The 20852-nt window shown below is 36.9% G+C and overlaps 1 protein-coding gene across 6 annotated transcripts in view; it reads right to left on the bottom strand.

Annotated features, from left to right (window-relative positions):
* Positions 1 to 1543: 1543 nt before the first annotated feature.
* Positions 1544 to 20852, bottom strand: part of alpha-Spec (alpha spectrin) — a 161085-nt gene continuing 141776 nt past the window's right edge. For all 6 annotated transcript variants that reach the window (XM_089087795.1, XM_089087815.1, XM_089087821.1 and 3 more), the window contains 5 exons: positions 20621 to 20675; positions 19345 to 19595; positions 15537 to 15664; positions 9430 to 9596; positions 1544 to 1842 (listed from right to left, as the gene is read on the bottom strand). In XM_089087795.1, the coding sequence (XP_088943921.1) occupies positions 1714 to 1842; positions 9430 to 9596; positions 15537 to 15664; positions 19345 to 19595; positions 20621 to 20675 (730 nt within the window). In that variant the 3' untranslated portion in view covers positions 1544 to 1713. The remainder of the gene's footprint in view (positions 1843 to 9429; positions 9597 to 15536; positions 15665 to 19344; positions 19596 to 20620; positions 20676 to 20852) is intronic.

The raw sequence follows: 20852 nt of genomic DNA, 5'->3' as shown, positions 1-20852 counted from the left end.
TTTGAGTAGATACTAGTTTAAAGAGAAATATCGCAAAAAAACCCTCAATTTTTCACGATTTTTAGTCCAGTTACCCCGTTCCACGGTATAAAATAAACACTGACCGTCTACCCCTTCCCCCCAAAAAGGAACCCAACAGAGTAAAAAGAACCTCCTCATGCTACTTTATATGAAAGAGATGATCACAAAAAAATTGTGAGGGGGTTAATGCCATCGGTAATGCAAAGTTCTAGTGCCTATTTAAGGTGCGCATCGTACTGGGATGCTTCCTGGCAATATTTTTGAAATGTTTTTTAGACCTAAACATTCTTTTGTATACATTTTTTTCTCTTTATAACAAGCTAGGATAATTTTTCCCTTCATTTCTTCTTTTTAAAAGTCACCGTCGATTTCCTTTACAAGCAGGGTTTACTCCAAAAGAGGAAGCTGTGTTAGAAAAAGGACCAAAAGAGAAAAGACATAAACTTCCACTAAAAAATATGCAAAATCTAAAGATCTCGCTCACTGCAAAACCAACCCTCTATTTTATTAAAATTACTTTTCTTTCGTAGATCAATGTTAATTTTGTAACAAAAGCTTGCAACCTTATTACTATTTACCTGTTGTAATAAAAATACAATTTTATGCTACAATGGAAGTCTTGACACCCCTACCTTTTTCGGTCCTGTAATTATACAGCTTTGGAAATTATTTTCTTTTATATTGCGTAGCTTTCAGACAAATTCAAGGATACTAAAAAAAAAAGACAAAAAAGAAAATCATCAAAGCCAACAGTTTCTTCAAATAAGAGAAATTAAAATGAGCGGAATCAATTGTAAGCATAAGGCAGACTACTCGACTCACAACATAAAGCGTTGCTTTCACTTCACTAAAAACTACTTTTTTTTTTTTTTTGGAAAACATGAAATAATTGGTGCATTCCTTTCTTATTTATTTCGTGTTTAGAAAAACGCTACCTTTATAGAATAATAAAAGGAAAAGAAAAAAAATGCTGTTTTGATGATTTTTCTCTTAAGAAGCACGTAGAAGTATTTCTTAGATTTAAACAAACCTAATTAAACCTTTGATGAAATCTTTTTTACTAAACATAAGCATAACTTTACTTTAAAAGCACGACTTTTATTACCAGAGTATAACCTTACTTCGGGCTATTTTAAAAACTTGGCTCTCCCGTTCAATAACAGCACTTAAAGTTTTTAATAATTGAATAACTTTTTAAAAATTTCCTTTCAAAATGAGATTTAAAGCGTTCAGAAAGGACTAAAATACACGCAATGCAAAAAAAAAAAAAAAAAAAAAAGTCAAAATATAAATTCTCCGACTTTGAAAAGGTTGTTAAGCCGCTAAAATTTCTCTAATATAACTTTCTTCTATGTCGCAAACAAATTTCGCAAACTAGTGGGACCAGTTTCGGTATTTCAGAAAAAAAAGCTGAAATATAACTCGAATTTCGATTATGTAAAATGCCACATAAGTATTTTAGCTTATTACATAAGTACGGTACCTAACCTTAAATTCTTAATGTACAATAAAGCAATTCACAGAAGATTGCAGAAATGATTTATTTGAATAAACTATAGGAAAGAAATAAAAGCAAAATAAAACCCATATTTAGTCAAAATTCACACGAACATTCAGAAATGATGCCAAATAGAAACAATCACTGATTCCACGAAGAAGAAGAAGAAAAAACACAAAGACAAAATAACATATTTAAATTTGGAATAGAGTGCGAGTAAATTCCATGTAATCCAAAGCACCGGGAACTGGCTTGCCACTGCGCACATCTACATATGGCTTCATACGTGACAGACAATAGTCGGCCATTTCTTTGGTAAGGTTCTGAAAAAAAGAAGACACACCATACATAAGACAATAGGTACTGTCACTTCACTAGTTGTACAATAGATACTGTCACTTCATTAGCCTTTACTAGTTGTGGCATCAGCGGCTAGACTTATTTGTGCTAATATCAACTTGGGCCACACCAATGCACACCAGATGTGAAGTTAATATTGTATTCTTTTTAGTATATTTTATTCTAGTCACATCTATAGGCAGTTTTGGACTTGCCGTGTCCAAGATTCGGGGTGGTCTACCTTTAGCCCAAAACCAATTTTTGTATAGATTCCAACTTTTAAGAGAGAAAAACAAAGCTTCCGAAGCTCGTCTACCAATGGCTTTTCTTCTTTCTTTTGTTTTGGGAGGAGAGAGGGAGGAGAGAGGGAGTGGGGGGGGGGGGGCATGGAGCCACTTTAAATAATGAACTTCCAACTATTTCTCTTATGTTGAAACATTTGCTGCTATTAGTCTTCACTGGTTCCTGCAACGCACTTTTAATGCATTGTCCTATGATAAGTCCTAGAGAAACTTCATCAAAACCATAAGCTTATTCGCAGCTGTTATTCGCAGCATGTTTTTAATTTGTTTTGTCCACTCAAAGATTTTTTCGGGAGGGGGGGGGGGGGGGTACGCAAAATAACGCAAAAAATGCATACAAAATTTGCTTATATCTATTTTTGTTATGTTTTTACGAATCAGACAAACCTTTCGGGGGGGGGGGGGAGGGGGGCTTAAAATCCTGCAGAAATCATAGAAATTTTGTTTTCAAAATCTGGAGTTAAAGAAAAAGAGAATTTAAAACATTTCATTGAGTAAACACATTTCGTGGATTGAAACAAAGTATCAATCCGCCAAGGAGTGGATTGCTGCGACTTTCTATTCTATGCCTCCGGAGGCTCTCTTCAACATTGAGCTTATTTTTTCTCTTCGCTGTTATCATTTTAGCGTGAATAGAAAAATGTCAATATGCTCCATAATTACACACAGCATTAATTTTCCTTATGCTATCTGTAGAAATACTTAGTATAAATTTTTTTCGCTTATATAATTTTATTCTTAAGAATTTTCTTGGGTTGACAATAAATAATTATTTCTATAACTAAGATTGAATTTACGTATGGGCATTCATTAATTCACGGAAATATTTTACTTGAATTTGTAATCCAAAGGTGTAACATTGACAATAAAGATAAATAATAATTTCCAACTGATCTATAGAGCTCGGTTTTTAAATTTAGCGTTGAAACAATACTGTGATTTTCCTTACAGGCATGATTTGATTTTCAGATATCAAATTTAAATTCACCATACGATTGTAAAACTGTTGAAACTTTACATAGACGATAACCAATAGAATTTTGGTATTTTCCTTCGAATGACAGAATCTTTAATTTTTTAGATAAAAATTGTAATTGAATAAAACCCACGAGACACAAACTTTGAAAATCTCAAACAAATATAATAAAAGAAACATTTGGGTTGCTTTCAAATAAATACTTGGAAATCAATAGCCCGCAGCTTTCAAAGCTAAAGGAAAAGTAGCGCTCTGAAGTCAATCAAATACAGTACTTATTCTGACATTTCTCGGCCTTTCAAGAAAAAGTTTAAAAAGTAATAGTGGGAATGTACTTTTTTTGGTACGGCAAATCTCGTCACGTTTTTTCCTATGTATAATGGTGACTCCAAACCAAGAATCAACTCTCTTTAAGTACTCGATACAAAACTCTTTAATCTCTCGGATTGAACGATATAGATGGCGATAGTCTTGTACCGGATTAGATTGTAATGAAAACAATTAGTAATTGAGGTGGTAAAAGTTGTCTAACCAGTAGAAAAGTGACTCTGTTTCGAAATGCAGATAGAACAGTTTATTTTGAGCCCAAAACGATTCCTTTGGGAAGTTAGAAATCCAGCAGTGTCGATCGAAAGCCATTGAGAAGATATTTGCTGCCACCTATAACCAGCAGTCCAATAGGTGGGAGAGGAAGCGCTCCAGGCCACTAATCGTAAAGCCATCCGTGGGTGTTAGCCGTGCCCCGAAGTAAACGGCAAAAGCTGAATGCACGAATAGCCTTTGCGTGGATAAATATTAAAGGCTATTTAAGGTGCGTTATATTTTTATTGTAAGTACAATCTAATACTTAAAGTGGAAGAACTACTAGCCGAAATGCAAAAGATGAGAGGTGAGGTCACGGAGAAGTTGCAGCGAATTGAAAATGCCGTTTCCAGCGCTAAATCTGTACGGAGGGAATGGGCTACGTTCGAGAAGAAACAAGATAAAAAAGTTAGTGCTTTGGAAACTAAAGTTCAGGAACTCTCACTCATGCTGAAAAAGTTAGAATTTGAATCTAAGAAAAATAACTTGGTGCTCTACGAGTTCAACCCAGGAGCAAGGGGTCGTTCGCTAAAGGATGACTTATTACAGTGTTTTGGTAGGGTTGTGCCCAGTTTAGACATTCGCTGGAGTGACATTAAAGAGGCCTTTATAATGAAAACTCGTTCCGGAGAAGTTTCACCAGTCCTAATTATATCCACAGCTAAAGATATTCACGACTCGCTTCCACGGAGCAATCGATATCTGAGAGAATACGGGCTGAAAGCGGCCCCTGATTATACCAAGGCTGAAAGGGAAGCGAGAAACAAGTTGAGACCGATTTTAGAGCAAGCGAAAAGTGAAGGTAGATCCAATGCATTCCTACGGGGGACGAAATTACAAATTGGAGACCAAACGTTTTCTTACGACCCTGAAACTCAGCGAGTGACCGAAACTGTCCGAAATTCCGGCACGACAAGTATGAATGTGGCCGGTGGGGGAAAGTGCCAGCGTTGCAGATGGGGACACAGAGTCGAGTATAAGTGATGTATCTGATACTACGGTCAAACGGCAACACCACAGAGACGCCGGGTAGGATGTCTCAAGGGCCAGCGGGGTCGGGAGTTAGACCGCGACGGGTTCAAGAAAGACTGGCGGAGAGAAGACCGGAAGATACAAATCGTCAACCCCGCACTAGAGTGGCAAGAGGGAGTACGAGTGGATCAGGAAGAAGAGTCTGGGAAGGACGGACAAGAAGCAGAGGCTTGGCAAGAGGAAACGAACCTAGTAGGTTTATTCTTGATCCGTGCAATTAGGGAATAGGATTTTGAGGGCCGTGGTGGAATGAATTTGAAAATATGTTTCTGGAATATTCAGGGATTTAATGATCAGAAAATAAGCGATTTATGTAGGTTAGATGAGTGGGAAATTATAGGTCTAGCTGAGACATGGAGAAGTTCTTGTATTTGCTTTCAAGGGTTTATATGTGAGTGCACTCGTAGAAGACCATCGAGGAATGGTAGAGTGTACAGAGGAGTTGTGTTTTATGCAGAGAAAACGTTTTTCGCTCGTTTTTGAGATTAAAAAGTGAGTCTGAGAATATTGTGTGGTTAAAGGTAAAAATGAATGAATTAAATCTGATTATAGGAGCTGTTTATATACCACCACAGAATAGTTCGTACATGAAGGAAAATAGTTGGGAGTTGGTATCAAAAGAGATGAGAAAATATATTGAATTGTATGGTGATAACTATTTTATTCTTACAGGTGACTTTAACACGTATACTGGGATTTCAGATGGTGAATTTGAGGAAGCTGGAGATAACTGGAAGAGCAATGTATCGCGGGATTCTTCCGAATCACCTTGGTATTATGATGATTCAAAAATTGGTAAGCGACAGAGTAAGGACCAGAACCGTAAAAGGAATAAATGGGGATGGGGACCTTTTAGATTTGTGTGTGAATGAAAAAAAGGTAATTGTGAATGGTAGACTTGGAGAAGATGAAGAAGTTGGGAATTTTACTTGCTTTTCAGGGTCATCAAGTGTGGTAGATTACTGTTTGGTTGGGTTGAATCTGTGGCCAATGTGTTACAATTTTAGAGTGATGAGTTGCGTAGGGTCGGACCACGTCCCAATTACTCTTAATCTGAGTCTTCCTGGGTCCCATGGGTCTATATACGAGATAAGGGTTCGTAGTTGGCAAAGAGAAGGGGAGATAAGTGGATTTACAAAGAATGATCTTTGTATTAGAAAACCGATAAAACTAGTTAAGGAGACAGAAGAGATAGCAAACCAAGGGATAATAAGAGGTAGTACTCAGAAGCTAATAGAAGAGTGTGACAAATTTTGTAAAATTGGTAAGGTGGAGGAGAGTCTAAAGGGACTGAACAAGGTGGTGTATAATATATGCGTAGGAGCAGGAGGAAGTGATAAAATTGAGGTTAGGAATTCAGAGGAGAGGGAATTGGAAGTGGAAAGTAAAAAGTTAAAAGCTAGGCTACAAGAAGCGTTAGATGTGGTCAGGTTCCATGGACCAGGGACTTTTGACAATAATTTATTGGCATACGGAAGAATTAATACAGAGTATAAGAATGTAGGAAGAAAGTGTATGAAGATGAAAGAAGAAGAAGATATAGGAGATAGAGCAGCCATTAAAGGATAAGGATAGCAAAGTTTTTTGGAATAACGCTTCAAGTTCTACCAGAAGGGAGACAAGCCAAGATATCCCCCCGCGGACACATGGTCCAGTGAATTAAAGAGGCAGGAGACAACGGAAAATGAGTGTGTATTTGAAGATAATTGGAAGAAGAGTATCAAAGAACAAGTTCATGGCCCTATGAAGAAAGAAGAGGAGACTCTAATCGAGCCAGTTAGGGTAGAAGAAGCATGGAAAAGTTTAAAAGAGATGACGGGGTGTTCAGCACCTGGTCCTGATGGTATTCCAGCGACTCTATGGAAGTATTGTAGAAATGTAACATTGTATATTATTTCTTTGATATTTACAACAGTTCTTCGATCTGGAATTTGGCCTATTGAGTGGAACCTGGCAGTAGGAGTACCGATTTTTAAGAAAGGGAATAGGAAACTACATGAAAATTATAGATGTATACATTTAGGTAACACACTAGGAAAGTTAACGGCGAAGGTATAAGATAACAGACTTAGAAGTTGGCTCCAGAAAACCGAATGGCTGCCCTCGGAGCTGTCAAGTTTAAGGGAGGTTCATAGAACGATTGATCAAATTTTTATATTAAAGTGTTTAGGTAATAAATTTATGAATGAGAAGGGATGTAAATTGTGTGTTGCTTTTTTTGGATTTAAAAGGGGCATTTGATAATGTAAAGAGGGAACTGTTAATGAAGGATTGTATAAATATTGGCCTGCCATACACACTTGTAAGGATTTTAATAAGTATGTATAAAGCTACAAAGTTTGTTATTAGGGTTTCAGGAAAATTTTCAGATGTTATTTGTTCTAGAAAGGGGGTTAAACAAGGTTGCCCCCTGTCTCCGCGGCTATTTTCGTTGTTTATTAATGATTTGCCGTTTTTTCTTAGGAAGCAAGGAGTCCCAATGGTGTCATTAGATGTCTGTGAACTATGCATGCTGATGTTCGCAAACGACCTGACACTAGTAGCAAAGTGTAGAGAGGATTTACAGTTCTTGTTGGAAAGAACTAATGATTATACAGATAGTAAACAACTAAGCCTGAATGTAAAGAAGTCGGTAGTTATGGTTTTTAGAAAAGGGGGTAAGATTACAAGTAGGGATGAGTTTACGTATTTAGGATGCAAGTATTCGTCAAATGGTAAGTTTGGAAAGCAACTGAAGCTAAGTCTTGCTAAAGGAAAGTCCTGCGCCTATGCTGTGACTGCTAGCCGACTGGCTAGCCGATAAGCAGATATTTCAGGTAAAGATTGAATCGGCTATGCATTATGGATCAGAAGGTTAGGGATACATAGCTGGTGAGAGGATGGAGGAGAGTCAGCTTTAGTATTTTAAGAGAGTTTTAGGTCTACATTTTTCAACGAATAGTTTAGTATTGAGAGGAGATCTAGGTTTGTTTTCTTTTAGAAGTGATTGGCTAATAGGGATGATAAGATTATGGGAGAAAATCCTGAGTATGCCCAGAGTAAGGATAACAAAAACACCATATTTAGAAGCTCTGAGGATCACAAAGTGATACGTGGCCATCTCAAATAAAGAAGATATTTGATGATTGTGGATTTTCAGAGCTATGGAATGGTGGCCTAAGGATTGGATTAAAAGAAGGAGAAGTTGCAAGTAGGGTCAGGGAGAGGTTAAGGTACCTTGAGATCCAGGTGTGGCATGCGCGAGTGAATGAGACCCGATCACTGGAGTTATATGCAAAGGCTAAGGAGCAGTGGAGAGAAGAATTGTATTTTAAGGCGGAGCTTCAAAATAGACAGCTAAAGTTTATTATTTGTGTTATGTCAGATGGGTTACCACTAGGTAAGAGAAGGAAGTATCTGGGAGGGGTTAGGCAAGCTTCTGGTCCTTACTTCTGTCCCGTGTGCGGAAAAAAGGAAGATTTGGTTTATTTTGTGGGGAAGTGTAGTGAATTAATAGATTTAAGGAAAGAATTGTTTGGGGTTGATGTTTGGGAGAGAGATGAGATAATAAATTTATTAGCAAGGAAAGATATGGGAGGTATAAAGAGATTCGGAAGGTTCCTGACGATGGGTATAGAGCATAGAGAAAGGTTTTTTGAAGATTAGGGGTGAGGGTGATATTTCACTAGCCTAGATTATACTTTTGTGCCAATTTGTGTTTGTATGAAAGTGTCTTTGTTTTTGTGACCACGGCCCTTTGGGCTTCTGTGTCAATAAATTCTATTCTACAGAACTCCCTTCGCGGTCTATAACTCTACGGAACAGATAATTCCGAATGTCAGGACAGTATCGCTAGGTTTCAAAAGATCCATCGGTTTGAATTCTCTCGCCTTCTAAAATTTCTGTCATTGACAGAAGTGGCAATCTTTTTATTTATCACCTACAGTGAGCAGTATTGTGCTTGCATTACAGAAAGAAAAAAACTAAAAAAGGAGATCCTTTTAAAAGACAAAGTGAAGTTTCACCAATTTTTGCATGCTTCTCTGGAAGACTTCCACAATAGGATGCATTAACTTCTATTACTCCATACCTACACAGTTAAAAAGAATTTGGAAGAATAGGAAGATAAGTCTGCAAACCAAGATTAAAATATTAGAAGCTACAGTGATGACAGTGGTCAAATACGGCTCTGAAGCATGGGCGCTCCGAAAAGCGGATGAAGATTTGCTAGACGTTTTCCAGAGAAATTGCTTAAGGGTGGTTCTGGGTACCCAGCTGACTAACCGTATTTCAAACAATAGGTTGTTCAAAAATGTGGTTCAATACCGCTCTCTGGGACTATAATGAAGAAAAGGTTGAGGTGGCTAAGGCACATTGTGCGGATGAAGGATGACAGATTGCCAAAGATTGTCCTTTTCGGCCACCCGTCTAGAGCTAAACGGAAAGCAGGTCATCCTCGTCTTGGGGTGGGAGGACGTCATAAAGAAAGATTTAAAGGAAATATGAACTTCATGGGAGGGTGTAAAAAGGGAGGCTTTGAATAGATTGGGATGGAGGAGGAGGAGCGTGCGTAGCTGTGTTGACCTCAGGCGGCTTGGTGATGCGGTGAGTTGTTAATAGTAGTAGTACTCCATACCTACCGAGTTGTTACTCCCTATCTTCTTACGTAAAGGTATGGTTAAATATACAAAATAATTTACCGCGTAAAGCTCCTCTTTTGTAACGTAAGGTCGTTCACCGGTGGTAATAGCTCGGAAGGCATTCTCAATTTCTTCAGAACTTTGAACGTTTTCAGTTTCTTTTGAAATCATAAATGCCATATATTCTTGAAGAGAGACATGCCCATCTCTGTTTGGATCTACAATCTCTGAAAAAAAAAAAATGTATATATGAATAGTTTTTATATCATATGGATCAAAAATATATTGCATGGATCAAAAGTCAACAGAAACATATTATTTTGTCTTTTATGGGACTGAAGCTTTTTACTTGTGGACACACTTGAATGCAGGACATATCCTTAATTTACCCTTTTTCAAAGAACTATTTCATGTTCTGTTTTCTTGTAATTGGTAAAGTGTTCAAGTGAATACATGTATAGTTTATTTGTACAAAGAACCATGTTTTGTTGTCTTCAAGAGATAAAAGTTTGGACACGACCAGTGCAACCAAATTGTATCCAATTTGATTTGTCTCAATTGATGTTCCTTGGGTATTATTTACACAACCTTTAAGTTTTAAGTCGATGGACAAAAACTGTTTTTTTGTGGTCCCAAGCCTACACAACCCAACTTTTCTTTCAATTTTTTCTACTTTTTATTTAGACCCCGGCACCGCGCCGGCGGATCGACCGCACGCCGCCGACGAGAGGTCCGGTCGAACGCCACCGAAGCGTCGTAACACCGCCGGCAGGGGCGGCAGCGTTCGGTCGACTTTGAATTAATTGTGCGGCAATTTTTATTGTGTCAACCGCAAAGTCGGAGTTTGTCTTTCTCGCGTGGATTAGTATTTCGTTTTTCCTGATGAGAAAACAGGCAGGGCGTGCACTATCCCTGAATATTCTGGTATTTCCCTAAAAATCTATGCGTCACCCTGAAAAAAATTTGGTTCCCCGAATCCCCAAAAATCACCCAATTACGGTGCCACCCCTAGCGATTTATCATCAGTGACTTTCCCTGCCAAATATTACTTTGCATACCATTATTTCTTCACTACTCTCTTGTTCATTAATTTTCGTCTCTTTTGTTACTTTGCATAAAAACCAGACAGGTGCAATATGCTATTGCAAATATTGCAATATACACAGTTCTTCATATGTTGACAAAAAAAAAAGTATCGTCTTTATGAAATGAGTTTAAATCATTTGGAATGCAGTTTCCCAGTCGCTATTTTTTACATCATTCGTAGTCAAGAATTTTATTTTCAAGTTGAATAGAATTATAGAACGCATTCACTGCTATACAGCTTCAGCCTTCAGTTGGATTTTAAAACTGAAAGCCGACAGATTGTTTCTACAGCTGAATTGTAAGTTTGCAGATTTTTTTTTTGCTGTTTTTAGATAAGATTTTCTTAATGAATTTGATTTTCTTAATCAATTGTTGAACGCCTGACAGAAAATTCAATCTTCTTTCTGAAACATTTTTACCCCCCCCCCCATAAAAAGCCTTCTATTGAGACAAAATTTAGCTATAGACTAAGCTATGTAAAAGGTTCGAGAATTAAAGATTGAACCAGAAGTTACGCCAAAAATATTATTCATAAATAAATTGTAAATTATTGCCCATGGGGGGCTATCATTTTAAAATGATAATACCTCATTTATTTTTTTATTGAAAGCAGGGATGCCAAAAAGATAATTATTTTTTCATTTAAAGTGGAGACAGAAGAAAATGATATCAAATTCCCTGGGAAACCATTCAAATATTTTGATAGACCCAGGGCCCCCTATAAGGACTTGTTCATTGTCTTGGGTGTTCTGTGATTTCTCATAGGCTACTGGCCTAATTTGGCTTTTGTGTGGCTCCCTTTTAATTAGATTCTTTGGATCTTATTGAATGCAACGGCCAATCTATGACTCATCTTTCCAACAGTTTGAGGTATATCGGAATAATTTCGACATTTTTATTGTTGTGTTTGTAGCCCTTTACTCATACCCTCAATTTTTTTTTTCAAGGAACACTAAACTGTTTAACGTTATTTTGCGTGTTTGTTTGAACCATATAGTGACCTAGTTAATTATTAAGTAAATTATTTTTCAAATGAAAGCTGAGACGGTATCCTATCAAGGTGGTCTAGAGGCGAGGGGGGAGTAGGGAGGTATTACATTTAAATGATAATATCTCGATTTTTTTTTATTGAAAGCAGGGATCCCAAAAAGTTATTTTTTTTTAAATTTAAAGCAGAGACGGCATCTTATCAAGGTGGTATCCAGAGGGGGGGGGGAGGTAGTGAGCTATCATATTTAAATGATAATACCTCGATTTTTTTTTTTAAAGCAGGGGTGCCAATAAGTTAATTATTTTCTTTATTTAAAGCAGAGACGGGATCCTACAAAGATGGTATCCAGAGGGGGGGGGGGCATAGGGAGTTATTATATTTAAGTGATAGTACCTTGATTTTTTTTAAATTGAAAGCAGGGATGCCAAAAAGTTGAAAAGTTGACAAAAATTAGCAAGATTTTCGTGAGTTATACTTGATACAGCACTTGGATGGTTTTATCGTCCAAAGGGAAAGGGACATATGCGTCCAACCCGTTTTTTTTATGAAACGGGTTTACATTGAAAACATTCATTCATAAGTACCAGGCAGATTCACACTAAAACGAATTAGTGTGACGAAAGCGATATCAACATCCCCACCTAACGTTGCGTTCGAGTGACAATGGCGCCCTAGGTCCAGTACCCAAGTTACATTAAAAGGCCAGGTCATAATAAAAGCTTTCAATTTGGGAGGTTCAAGGAGGAGTCTTTGACAGTCTTATGACCCCAGGGTACTAGATGTTGCAACGTTCTTACGTATCTACAGTGGTTTAAAAAATTCGATCACCCCACAAATGATGACCAAAAATATGCACAAATATAACAAATGTAACATATGGAATATTATCACACTTTTTCAAAGCTTTGAAGAAAAGCAAAAAAGGCTAAATACCCCTAACTACGCTTGAAAGCTATTTTAAAAAGATACTTTTCGGAGATTTCCATGGAAATGACCATAGCAGAAGCTTTGAGCCTGGGTGGGGATCAAAGAGGAGTCTTTGAGTATTTTGCGACTTTCTTAAATTTGGTAATTTTTGTGAGCATTTGGAAATCAAAGCTTTAATTCAATAACTGATACTAAGTGACCTAACATTTTGCTTGGATTAAAAGTGACGAACTAGGATGAAAACCTCAACATCTTCCTGGAGCTACTTCAGTCTGCAAATTATTTCATTTAATTACATTTAAAACGGATGAGCTTTTCAGATTTTACCTAAGAAAATAACTGGCACTTCATTTTTCTTTATACCGAATAAACCATTAAGTGTTTTTGTTTCATTGTAACTGAAGCGTTCTCATGTGAAGTGTTCATCGTGTATTTTTCAATTTGATAAATTTACTCCTTTTAGATGTAGTTTACAATTTAACTGATATTAGGTATTTATCAGTTTATAATTTGGAATGAATCCCCAAAAGAAAAAATGAATAATATTCAAAACAGCAGCCAAAACAAATAAAAAAGAAGCAGTTCAGCCTTAGCCTACATGACATATATTCTATAAAGAAGCCAAAAAAAAAACTTTAAAATGCATTTTGTTTTAAATTGTTATTAAAACCAGTTTTTAATACAATCAGGCTTTTTAGGAATCCAAAAGAGCAAAAAAAAAAAAACAACAAAAATCAATATCAAAGTCGCCCATTTCAACTGTTTTAAAGGTAACAAAACAGATACAGGCAAAGGACATTATGAAAAAATTAAGGTTCTAAGTTCAAAGTTATATTCAAAGTTTTTACCCAGATAACTGACGAATTTTGTGATACGGTGTTTGAAGTTTTGTATGCAGTAATGCTCGATGAAAAAAACTACTAATTTTGATAATTATTTATGTTAAGAATACATAGCTAATAGAAACTTCAACTACTCGTATTATGCAAGGGTTCTGAAACGCCACAGCCATTTCGTTTCTACCAGATTTCTACTTCTCTTGATGAGCAACGAAGAAGACCAGTTTCCAGCCAGCGACTTGTGAATTTTTGAACTCATAAATAGGTTCAAATCTGTTGTAAATTTAAGCTGTGATTTGAGAAAGACTGACGAAAACATTAATGTTTGCGGTCAATATTGATCGCGCTGGCGGCACGCCACCAACATCTTACCGGCGGCACGGCGCACTGTTGTTGGCCCCGCCACCGCCGGTCTTCGCTCATCGGCACGGCGCCGGGGTCTATTCTTATTGAGACTTCCTTGGTCCAGTCTACATTCTGTGAAAGTTTCAAGCAAATAGGATAATTTTTGTTAGCTCATTTTGGTACGTCATAAATAATTATAGCTTAGTTTATCCCAAAATATTTTTCCGTGAGGTGGAAAACAATTCTAAAAAAGTTTCACTTAAAAAAAGGAGATATGATTCTTTGCTATCACCCGCAAGCAACCCAATCATACATACTAACAAACACATACATAAAAGACAATACTCTAATAAACCCCGAAGAAACTAATAATTTGAACGTATCATTTCTCAATTTTTTTTTCTTAAAATGAACAAAACAACAAAAAATTTTCGAAACATCTAAATTATTCAAGTTCTCTCTCTCTAAAAAATAGAAAATTGTCGATCTGGTTGTGATAACCAGAGCAGCGTGATGACTACCCTTTGGACGTGTATCATGAGTGTATCATGCAGGTATACCAAAAAGAAACGTAAATGGTGAAAGCTCAACACTTTAATTACGCATTAATGCTAAACAGCATCACTTTTTACGTCTTTGTGTCCCAAAAAATATATAAAGAAATAAAATGAGATGTTGGACTTTAGCACCCACCCCTTCCGACAGCACCACCGAGATGGGCGGAATAACTGGATTTAAACTCAAATCTCCTGTTGGGTCCTCTTTAGTGTAAAGGCACCTGCTCTCCCCTATAATGAAACCGCATTTGTATGCTGCATATAAAGTCATCCATGGGATGGCTTATAACAGATCAAAACTCCACTGAAGCTTCGATTACAGATTTGAGGAGGTGGCCGAAATATTAATGGGTACGCTGATTTATCTAAATCAAGCAGAGAGACTATTAGGCTTTCCATAATGGCTGCTCATTGGTCACAAAGTCAAAACCTTTAATGTTCCATCTGTTCCGGGCATGTGTGTACCGGCAGCTGGTGGTAGACACGACCTGGTTCAACAAGCAGGTTTAGTCCTAGATGACGTGGCAATTCTCGCCGGAAAGGAGGAGCAACACTTGAGTCAAAATTATATAAATTGCCAGACCCTTCGATGCTATTAAACTGGGCCACAACTATGTAAGAATTGATATAATTGTCCATTGACGAACGATGGTCACAATTTCAATAAAAACTGAAACTACATTGTCACTTTGAATAGTACTTATTTTCATGTGAGAAGCACTACCTCAGCCTGCTGCAAGCCTGAGTTCAACAAGCCCCTAAAATGGACTCAAACCATCTCGATTTAGATTTTAAAATGATTTGAACGCCTTAAATTTTGTCTGTGAAGTTTTAGAAGATGAAGATTTTGAAATCAGATCTCAAGATATCAAGTAAAACACAATTATGATAAGTCTACCTAAAAGATCTTGCTTTTTACAGAACATATCCCGAAAACAACTGTGGCAGAAGATTACCCTTTGCAAAATGCATCATTATAAATCAGTGAAGCACACAATGGAGAAAATAAAAAAAATAGATAAATCGGGGGTTTTGATTTTGATATTCTGATCATCTGGTGGATCATGAATTAGTAATGCTGTTTTGACGTTTGATGATGGACTTGAGCACAGAAAATATACCAGTGTGTATTTTGGCTTAGCATAAATTCATAATCTTTTGTCGTCCGGACTTCAACGGGTACAACGCGATTTCAGTTAGATTATTCTTTTCATTTTTTTTTCCATTTATAAAATTTATTATAAACAAGCCGTTTGTGTTTCTGAGGTCCATCTATTCAAAATTATTGAAGAAAAAATGGTCTAACAAATTAAAAAGTAATTACTTTTCCAAACTGTAAAAGTGACAACTGATTAAGAAACAATGTTATCTAAGAAACAATGTAATGTTATCAATGTTTCTTAAGAAACATATACAACTTACGAAGGATAGCTTCAAATTCAGGATCCACTTGTCCCTCCTCAACCATTGGCAGGTCGTAGCCAAGTGCTCTCAGACAAGATTTGAATTCTTGATGATTCAGACGGCCGCTTCGATCCTTGTCAAAGTGCCTGAAAGTTTAACACGATAAGTTTTTTTGCATAGGAGCCATCAAAAGTAAGCTAACGCATAGCCTATATATCAGGGTAGGACGAAAGCAGGAGGTGTAAGCATAAGCGCCTGAAAAGTTTAACACCATAAGTTTTTGCATAGGAGCCATCAGAAGTATGCTAATGCATAGCCTAAATATAAGGGTAGGACGAAAGCAGGAGGTGTAAGCATAAGTGCCTGAAAAGTTTAACACCATAAGTTCTCGCTTAGAAGCCATCACAAGTAAGCTAACGCATAGCCTAAATATTGGAATAAGGGTAGTACGAAAGCAGGAGGTGTAAGCATAAGTGCCTGAAAAGTTTAACACCATAAGTTCTCGCTTAGGAGCCATTACAAGTAAGCTAACGCATAGCCTAAATATTGGAATAAGGGTAGTACGAAAGCAGGAGGTGTAAGCATAAGTGCCTGAAAAGTTTAACACCATAAGTTCTCGCTTAGGAGCCATCACAAGTAAGCTAACGCATAGCCTAAATATTGGAATAAGGGTAGTACGAAAGCAGGAGGTGTAAGCATAAGTGCCTGAAAAGTTTAACACCATAAGTTCTCGCTTAGGAGCCATTACAAGTAAGCTAACGCATAGCCTAAATATTGGAAATAAGGGTAGTACAAAAGCAGGAGGTGTAAGCATAAGTGCCTGAAAAGTTTAACACCATAAGCTCTCGCTTAGGAGCCATCACAAGTAAGCTAACGCATAGCCTAAATATTGGAATAAGGGTAGCACGAAAGCAGGAGGTGTAAGCATAGGTGCCTGAAAAGTTTAACACCATAAGTTTTCACATAGGAGCCATCACAAGTAAGATAACGCATAGCCTAAATATAAGGGTAGCACGAAAGCAGGAGGTGTAAGCATAGGTGCCTGAAAAGTTTAACACCATAAGTTTTCACATAGGAGACATCACAAGTAAGTTAACGCATAGCCTAAATATAAGGGTAGCACGAAAGCAGGAGGTGTAAGCATAGGTGCCTGAACAGTTTAACACCATAAGTTTTCACATAGGAGACATCACAAGTAAGATAACGCATAGCCTAAATATAAGGGTAGGACGAAAGCAGGAGGTGTAAGCATAGGTGCCTGAAAAGTTTAACACCATAAGTTTTCACATAGGAGACATCACAAGTAAGATAACGCATAGCCTAAATATAAGGGTAGGACGAAAGCAGGAGGTGTAAGCATAGGTGCCAGAAAAGTTTAACACCATAAGTTTTCACATAGGAGCCATCACAAGTAAGATAACGCATAGCCTAAATATAAGGGTAGGACGAAAGCAGGAGGTGTAAGCATAGGTGCCTGTAAAGTTTAACACCATAAGTTTTCACATAGGAGCCATCACAAGTAAGATAACGCATAGCCTAAATATAAGGGTAGGACGAAAGCAGGAGGTGTAAGCATAAGTGCCTGAAAAGTTTAACACCATAAGTTCTCGCTTAGGAGCCATCACAAGTAAGCTAACGCATAGTCTAAATATTAGAATAAGGGTAGTACGGAAGCAGGAGGTGTAAGCATAAGTACCAGCTCTACACTCTCTACTTCTGGCCATTTTAGAAAGTTCTAGCTAAAACGGAAAATTATAGTAAGAAGCGAAATTGAGCTCTTTAAATGAGACAATACACACCCTAGGCTATCCTGGTCGCTAGCCTGAAAAGTTCATGAATTTAAATGGCTGAATAAGAGGATATAATGCTTTAACATGTTGCTTTGTTAGATATGTAATTATTTTCATTTAGTCGACTACATTTTTCCCAGGAGGGATTATCAAGCTGACACCAGGGTTGCCACCCTGGCATGGAAGAACTTACTAAATCAGTTTTTACTAAATGCTCAAACAAATTTTTGCGCGTGCGGCTACCGCCGGAAACCTATAAGTTCAAATATCCTTTTTTTATTATTTGGATGTACTACTGAATAGGCTTCATAATTCAGATGCGGTGTATCCAAGACGTCAAAGAATAGTCTGAATTCATAGATTCTGGAAGTCCTACTGGTGAATCCTGGCTTTAAATTTATCAATGGTTTCTACTCATCAAATTCAGATATATTGAAAAAGTAAAAAATAATCAACAAAGAAAAACAGCTACAACTCATATTCACGAAGCAAGTCAGGCGATGGAGTGCTTAGAATCTGAGGTGTGTTTGGAAGTGACGGCTTTTGAAATTTGTCCCCCAGTTTCCGTTTTTAGGTTTAAAATGTAAACCCTTCAATTTTCCATTTTTAAAAGGAAATTTGCCACTTTTAAAACACTAATTGGGCTGGTCTTTAAATAAGGGATAAGCTGCTTACAAAGATTTCTGGCAAATAAAAATGCAATTAATTTAGGATTTTTTGAACTGATTTTTTCTGGATTCTTTCTCGTTCGTATTCAAGGGAATCAAAAACCAATGCCAATCTATGTCACGTCAAAACGGAAATGACGTAATCAGCTACCGGTTTAGTTGTAAAAATATGTAAATTAAAAAATGCACCTCAAATTAGACTAGGGCTGCCAAGAAAAAGAAAACTTATATAACATACAATAATTAGTTAAAAAACAGCATTGTGTCAATAGTCTTCAGGTCAGGCAAATCATACAAATTGAAAACCAAGAAAAAAAAATATGAAGTCACAATTAAAAAAGTCGCACTTAAAAGGCTTTAGTCGTCCTGGGCCTCATCCAAATTTAAAGTATCCACTAGTGTCGAATTCTGACTGAAGGGATCTACTTGTTTCCATTTCTTGATAGCCCGAGTCAAATCGCTGGGGATCACCCAGTCATGTACTCCACTTGACAACCTGAGAACAAGTTGCTTCGTTTTCTTCAGGGACGAAACACTTGAGACATTTAGCCTATTCCGGTTTTTAGTTTTGATGACCGACAAAATCAAGAACTGTCTCTCTGCTCCAGCACTTGAATGGGGCAAGCTGCAGAGAGTCAGAAAGAACTTGGGCAAGTATGGAAAGTTTGTTTCCAGCAGCGTCTTTAAAAAGGGACAAGGCTAACTAACAAACGTAGCAGCTGTTATGAGAGTCTGGGAAAATTTTCCGATAACAAATTAAGCCGGCATACCAGTCCTGATTTTAAATAGTTTGCCTTTCAAAGCGAGTGTCAAAAAGAAGCCGAGAGAAAAGTAGAGATTTTTAAGCGCTAGGGTTGACGCAAAATCGCAAAACTGAGAGCTATAGTAGTCATAATATCTAACGTAATCGAAATCAGATTTGTAATGAGTGGACCCTAATTTTCCCCCCTGAATTCATGGAAAATAACAAAAGTTTTGTTTACTACAAATCATGACTTTTTACTAGATTTCGGAAAATTTACTAGATTTTTCTTTTACGAGATCTAGTAAAACCCTACTGACGGTGGCAACCCTGACTGACTCTACCATAAAAAGCTAGCGCGCCTCATTATGGCTGAATATATATGGAAAACAATGATTACTTTTTATCGATTGAATAAATTCGTTTGTGTGTGTGAGAAAGAAGGAATGTGCGTGAGAGAGAGAGAGAGAGAGAGAGAGAGAGAGAGAGAGAGAGAGAGAGAGAGAGAGAGAGAGAGAGAGAGAGAGAGAGAGAGAGAGAGAGAGAGGAGGTAGGGAGAGAATATTCTATTATGCCAAGCTATCACAATGGATCTTTTCAGGAAATTAAATAAGAGAATTAATTACTTGAACATCATTGAAAATTCTTTAAGAGCATCTTCAGAGACTCCTGATTGATTGCGAGCCTGAATCTGCTGTTCCAGGTTGTGCTGCATTCTCATTCCTAGCTGATCAAGCTGATCCCACTGCTGCGCAAGACCCACAGTACTGTGCTCAGTGTAGCGATTATCAAGAATCAAATGCTCTTCTAAGATAGCTCCAAGATCTTCAACTTTTTTCAAATCTGAACGATGCGCACGAACTTCTGCCCCTTTCCGCTAAAATTCAAGGACCCATCGATTACAAATTGTAATTTATTGTTCAAAATATGATCTAAATTATATAAAAAAGAAAACGAAGAGAGTTGAAGAGAGAAAAGAAGGTGCAGGGATTATGAATTAATCTTTTGCTAGGTTAAATAGTTATACATGCCTACTAAGACCCCCATTTCATGCCTTTATGCACTAAAGTGTGTAAGGACACATGGAAGATACATTTCGTTGATGCTTTCATCAAAGTATAGATAAAGATATATAAAAATAATAAGACATATAGGAAGTATAATAGAAAGTATATTAAGTATAGTATGTTAAGAACAATAGTAAGTACAATAGCAAAATATATAAATATATAAAAATAATAAGGATAAACTAAGTTGAAAATAACTTAACAAATTAAAAGGAAAAATTGTTTTGGTATAAACTTAGAATCGGGGGGCGTTGAGAAGGAAAGATAGGAAAACAATTCTTACTTCATAACATAAATAAAAGTATCATAAATTATATGATAACCACGTTTTTCGTTGCTTGATTTCGTCAGCGTTGATTTAATTTACGAGTAGATGCGTCAAAAAAATAGCAACACATGGCTAAATGCACGGGGAATATATAATTTGCGCTTTATATTTTCACATTAGGAGGGGAGGGGGTAAAGTATAGTGGAACCGCAGTCAAGTAATTGCAGAGTAATTGTTAACTACAATTACTCTGCATATTAAGAAGCGAGAATTGTTTTCTTAGCATCTTTCTTCCCCAACAGCCCCAATTCTAGACTTTTACCTTTATTTTAAACAGTGGCGTTTATTGTGTTTCCCTTCCAAACTTGCTCTTTGCTTTGTGATTGAGCGATTTTAATGTTATAGTTAAAAGACTAATTTTCACCAAGTACGACATTTATAAACGGATGCAAGTTTATGAACATAAGCAAAGAACTAATCAGTCAAATTGAAGCTAGTCAGAAAGAAAGGAAGAGAAATGGATGTAAGATAGAAGGAATATACAAGAAAATAGAAGAGTAAAGATACCTTAGTTGCTTCTAGCTGCTGTTCCAGAGTACCAGAGCCTTCCATCATTGAAGACCTGAAAAGCAAAAGTTTATTTTTGAAAAATATATTAAACTGAAAAAATAAGATTTGTTCCATTGAAGGGAACTTAAACAGCTTTAGAAGTACAAAACACATACCAATGTGTAAAAAGTTTTTTTGTTGGAAATCCGGCAAATGGTAATTGTAACAGAGCAAAAACATTCTTCATTTC

Source organism: Artemia sp. Qi Xiang Cuo, chromosome 1 (genome assembly GCF_049724085.1).
Source record: "Artemia sp. Qi Xiang Cuo chromosome 1, ASM4972408v1, whole genome shotgun sequence".
Taxonomy (NCBI): domain Eukaryota; kingdom Metazoa; phylum Arthropoda; class Branchiopoda; order Anostraca; family Artemiidae; genus Artemia; species Artemia sp. Qi Xiang Cuo.
The sequence above is the reverse complement of the archived record's forward strand: the minus strand, read 5'-3'. Positions and strand labels throughout refer to the sequence as shown.